Source organism: Onychostruthus taczanowskii, unplaced genomic scaffold (genome assembly GCF_017590055.1).
Source record: "Onychostruthus taczanowskii isolate IOZ18803 unplaced genomic scaffold, ASM1759005v1 scaffold387, whole genome shotgun sequence".
NCBI lineage: Eukaryota > Metazoa > Chordata > Aves > Passeriformes > Passeridae > Onychostruthus > Onychostruthus taczanowskii.
The window spans coordinates 1,711-6,811 of record NW_024501315.1 but is presented as its reverse complement, the minus strand read 5'-3'; the positions used below and the strand labels follow the sequence as shown (position 1 = coordinate 6,811).

Here is a 5,101-nt window from a genome sequence, read left to right as displayed (position 1 = left end):
GGGGGTCGCTCTGTCCCCGCGGCGGGGGGGGTCCCTTTGTCGCCGTGGCCGGTTTGGGGGGGTCCTGGAAGGGGCGGGGGGGCAGGCCGAGCCGGTCCCCCCTGCTCGGCGAGGGAAGGGCTTCCGGGAGGGCCGGGCCGGGCCGTGCTGGCGTCACCGGCCCCGCGGGGCACCCCCGGTGTCCCCCCCGCCAAGGGGGGCGCGGGGAGAGCCTCGAGTTTGGGGTGGGGGGGTGGGTCACCCCCGGTCCCCCCCCCGTTTTCCTCCCAGCCTTCACCAGGGCTGATCTTCCTGTGTGTGCTGAGCCCCCCTGCCCCCCAAATTTGGGCTGTGTGTTCTCTCTGCCCCCCAAATTTGGGCTGTGTGCCCCGGAAATTTGGGCTGTTTGCCCCAAATTTGGGCTGTGTTTTCTCTGTACCCCCCCAAATTTGAGCTGTGTGCCCCTGAAATTTGGGCTCTGTGCCCCATATTTGCCCCCCAAATTTGGGCTGTGTGTTCTCTCTGCCCCCCAAATTTGGGCTGTGTGTTCTCTCTGCCCCCCAAATTTGGGCTGTGTGTTCTCTCTGCCCCCCAAATTTGGGCTGTGTGTTCTCTCTGCCCCCCAAATTTGGGCTGTGTGTTCTCTCTGCCCCCCAAATTTGGGCTGTGTGTTCTCTCTGCCCCCCAAATTTGGGCTGTGTGTTCTCTCTGCCCCCCAAATTTGGGCTGTGTGTTCTCTCTGCCCCCCAAATTTGGGCTGTGTGTTCTCTCTGCCCCCCAAATTTGGGCTGTGTGTTCTCTCTGCCCCCCAAATTTGGGCTGTGTGTTCTCTCTGCCCCCCAAATTTGGGCTGTGTGTTCTCTCTGCCCCCCAAATTTGGGCTGTGTGTTCTCTCTGCCCCCCAAATTTGGGCTGTGTGTTCTCTCTGCCCCCCAAATTTGGGCTGTGTGTTCTCTGTGCCCCCCAGATTTCTCTTTGCCTGTGCAGGACTGGGGGAGCTGTGGCTGCTGACCCCCCAAACTTTGCCTGTGTGTTCTCTGTGCCCCCCAAATTTAGAGCTCTGACAGCATAAATCTTCAAGTTAAAGCTGCATAAGAGGAAGATGGGGGGGGGGGGGGGGGGGGGGGCGCCATGGCTGCTGACCCCCTCTGCCCCCCAAATTTGAGCTGTGTGTTCTCTTTGCCCCCCAAATTTGGGCTGTGTTTTCCACTTGCCCATGCAGGACTGGGGTGGCCATGGGTGCTGCTCCCCCAAATTTGAGCTGTGTGCCCCTGAAATTTGGGCTGTGTGTTTTCCGTGCCCCCCAGATTTCTCTTTGCCCGTGCAGGACTGGGGGGGCCATGGCTGTTGAGCCCCCCTGCCCCCCCAAATTTGAGCTGTGTCTTCTCCCTGCCTGTGCAGAACTTTGTGGGGTGGGGAAGTTGCTGCTCGCTCCCCCCCCCCCCCCCCCCCCCCCAAATTTGGGGTTTATTCCCCTTTTCTCCCCTGTGGAGCTCCCAGGGCTGCCCTGTCTGTGCCACCCTGGGGGGGCCATGGCTGCTGCCCCCCCAGACTGGGGCTGGGTGTCCCTCTGACTCCCCCTTGCCCCCCCCAGGACTGGCAGCCCCCCTTTGCTGTCGAGGTCGACAACTTCAGGTTCACCCCCCGCATCCAGCGGCTCAATGAGCTGGAGGTGAGTGGCGTGGGGGGGATTTTGGGGCTGATTTCGGGGTGTGCACGGGTCTCACCCCCATCTTTGCCCCCCCATTTCCCCCCCCCGCAGGCGCAGACCCGGGTGAAGCTGAACTACCTGGACCAGATCGCCAAATTTTGGGAGATCCAGGGCTCCTCCCTCAAAATTCCCAACGTGGAGCGGCGCATCCTCGACCTCTACAGCCTCAGCAAGGTGAGGGGGGGGCAAAATAGGGACCCCCAGCCCCCCCGGGGTCACACTCGGGGGTGAGGTGGGGTAAGGGGCCCCCGGTGGTGATTGTCTCCTGAGGGGAGTATTTTAATTTTTGGGGGGGTTAATTCCCCCAAATTTAGGGGTGTTTTCTGATCTGGTGATGGGGGGCAAAATGTGGGGGCAGCTGGGGACCCCCAGCCCCTCCTGGGGGGGTCACACCTGGGGGTGAGGATGGTGAAGGTGCCCCCCCAGAGGTGATTGTCCCTGAGGAGGAATATTTTCCTATTTTGGGGGTTAATTCCCCTACATTTTGGGGTGTCTTCTGATCTGGGGCGTGATTGTTCCTCTGGGAGTGTATTTTTTATTGGGGGGGTTAATTGCCCCCGTGGAGGCATGTTCTCATTTAGGGGGGTTAATTGCCCCCGTGGGGGTATTTTCTCATTTAGGAATTTGATTTAGTTTTCCCATTGAGGAGGTTAATTGTGTTTTTGGGGAATATTTTGCTCTTTTGGAAGACATTTCTCTATTTAGAGGGTTGATTGTGTAGGGTAATGTTTTTAATTATGGGTGTAATTGTTTTTTGGGGGGAACACTTTCTAATCAGAGAATTAATTACTTCTGGGGGGGTACCAGCCATGGGCACAAGTGGCCCTGGATGGCTCTGGGGTGTCCCTAAGCACTCAGTGTCCCCTCACAGGAGGTGATGGAGGAGGGTGGCTCGAGGCCACCTGCAAGGACTGGCAGTGGCCCTGGGTGGCTCTGGATGACCCTGGGTGTCCCTAGGTGTCCCTGAGGTGTCCTTGAGCCCTTATTGTCCCCTCACAGGTGGTGATGGAGGAGGGTGGCTATGAGGCCACCTGCAAGGACTGGCAGTGGCTCTGAGTGGCCCTGGGTGGCTCTGGGGTGACTCTGAGCACTCAGTGTCCCCCTCACAGGAGGTGATGGAGGAGGGTGGCTCGAGGCCACCTGCAAGGACTGGGGGTGGCTCTGGGTGTCACTAGGTGGCTCTGGGGTGTTCCTGAGTGTTCAGTGTCCCCTCACAGGCACTGATGTAAGCGGGCAGCTATGAGGCCATCTGTAAGGTCTGGCAGTGGCCCTGGGTGGCTCTGGGGTGTCCCTGAGTGCTCAGTGTCCCCTCACAGGCGGTGATGGAGGAGGGTGGCCATGAGGCCATCTGCAAGGACTGACAGTGGCCCTTAGTGGCCCTGGGTGGCTCTGGGGTGACTCTGAGTGCTCAGTGTCCCCTCACAGGTGGTGATGGAGGAAGAGGGGTACAAGGCCACCTGCAAGGACTTGGGGTGGCTCTGGGGTGTCTCTGGGTGGCTCTGGGTGTCCCTGAGCCCTTAGTGTCCCCTCACAGGTGGTGATGGAGGGGGGTGGCTTTGAGGCCATCTGCGAGGACCAGGGGTGGCTCTGGGTGTCACTAGGTGGCTCTGGGGTGTTCCTGAGTGTTCAGTGTCCCCTCACAGGCACTGATGTAAGCGGGCAGCTATGAGGCCATCTGTAAGGTCTGGCAGTGGCCCTGGGTGGCTCTGGGGTGTCCCTGAGTGCTCAGTGTCCCCTCACAGGTGGTGATGGAGGAGGGTGGCTCGAGGCCATCTGCAAGGACCGCCGCTGGGCGCGGGTGGCTCTGGGTGGCTCTGGATGGCTGTGGGTGTCACTGGCTGGCCCTGGGTGGCTCTGGACGACCCTGGGTGTCCCTGGGTGTCCCTAGGTGTCCCTGAGGTGTCCCTGAGCCCTTATTGTCCCCTCACAGGTGGTGATGGAGGAGGGTGGCTACGAGGCCATCTGCAAGGACCGCCGCTGGGCGCGGGTGGCGCAGCGCCTCTCGTACCCGTCGGGCAAGAACATCGGCTCGCTGCTGCGGGCGCACTACGAGCGCATCATCTACCCCTACGAGATGTACCAGTCTGGGGCCAACCTGGTGGTGAGTGCAGGGCTTTGGGGGGGCTTGGAGAGGACCCCCAGGCCACGCTGAGGGTCCCCCCCACCATCCCTCCAGCAGTGCCACGCGCGGCCCTTTGAGAGCGAGGAGAAGGACCGGGAGTACAAACCCCACAGCATCCCCCTGCGCCAGTCCGTGCAGCCCTCCAAGTTCAACAGCTACGGCCGGCGTGCCAAGCGCCTGCAGCAGGAGGTGGGCACCCCAAAATCCCCCCTGACGCCCCTAAACCTTCTCTGGGATCCCCCCTGGGATGCCCCTGACGCCGCTGTCGCGCAGCCCGAGCCCACGGAGGAGGACATCGAGAAGAACCCCGAGCTGAAGAAGCTGCAGATCTACGGGGCCGGGCCCAAAATGTTGGGGTTGGGGCTGGTGGCCAAGGATAAGACCCTGAGGAAGAAAGGTATTGGGGATCCCCCTCTTGTGGGGTGCAGGGGTTGGTGGGATCCCTTAAATCTTTTTGGGAGCTTCCGTGTCTTTTTGGGATTTTTTTTATTTATTCTGGCATACCTCCATAGCTCTTGTGGGAGGCTCTTTGCCCACAGCTTGTTTGGGGTGTCTCCCAAATTCTTTTGGATTCTTCAGGGACCCTCTTTCTTTCCTCTATCCTCTCTGTTTTGGGTCACACCCCCCAGAACTTTTGAGTACCTTTCCTCATTTTTTTTGGGATGCCCTTCCACACCCACAGGTTTTATGGGATGTCTTCTTTAGGAGGCTTCTCTCCCCAGTTACTTATGGACAGACTTCTCCCTTGTAGGACAGACAGCTCCCTCACAGTCTTTAGGGACCCCTTTTCCCCCCCGCAGTTCTTTAGGGACCCCTTTCCCCCCCCAATTCTTTAGGGAACCCCTTTCCCCCCCAATTCTTTAGGGAACCCCTTCTCCTCCAGTTCTTTTGCCCCCACCCCCCCATTCTTTTGACACTCCCTCCCATTTTCAGGACTTTTTCCTCAGCTGTTCAATAAACCCACAATGGTTTAATAACCTCCCAATAATTCAGAACTCCCCCAACTGTTCTGTAACCCCCCCAACTGTTCTGTAACCCTCCCCCAATTGCTCAATAATCCCCCAATGGTTCAGAGCTCCCTCAGCTGTTCTGTAACCCTCCTGTGGTTCAGCACCCTCCAGTTGTTTGAGAACTCCTCCAAAGGTTCAGTAACCCCCCAATAGTTCAGCACCCCCTAACTGCTCAATGGCCCCCCAATGGTTCTGTACCCCCCAACAGTTCAGTAACCCTCCAATTGTTGTAGCACCCCCCAATTGCTCAGTAACCCCCCAATGGTTCAGCACCCCCCA

General features: G+C 59.2%; 1 protein-coding gene across 2 annotated transcripts in view; it reads left to right on the top strand.

Annotated features, from left to right (window-relative positions):
• Window positions 1-5,101, top strand: part of LOC121339969 (lysine-specific demethylase 5C-like) — a 7,448-nt gene that overhangs the window by 1,276 nt on the left and 1,071 nt on the right. Inside the window, exons 2-6 of one of the 2 annotated variants that reach the window (XM_041412250.1) lie at window positions 1,574-1,651; window positions 1,742-1,864; window positions 3,621-3,791; window positions 3,870-4,001; window positions 4,086-4,209. In XM_041412250.1, the coding sequence (XP_041268184.1) occupies window positions 1,574-1,651; window positions 1,742-1,864; window positions 3,621-3,791; window positions 3,870-4,001; window positions 4,086-4,209 (628 nt within the window). Of the gene's footprint in view, window positions 1-1,573; window positions 1,652-1,741; window positions 1,865-3,620; window positions 3,792-3,866; window positions 4,002-4,085; window positions 4,210-5,101 lie in introns of both variants that reach the window. The other variant, XM_041412249.1, reaches the window with a different exon arrangement.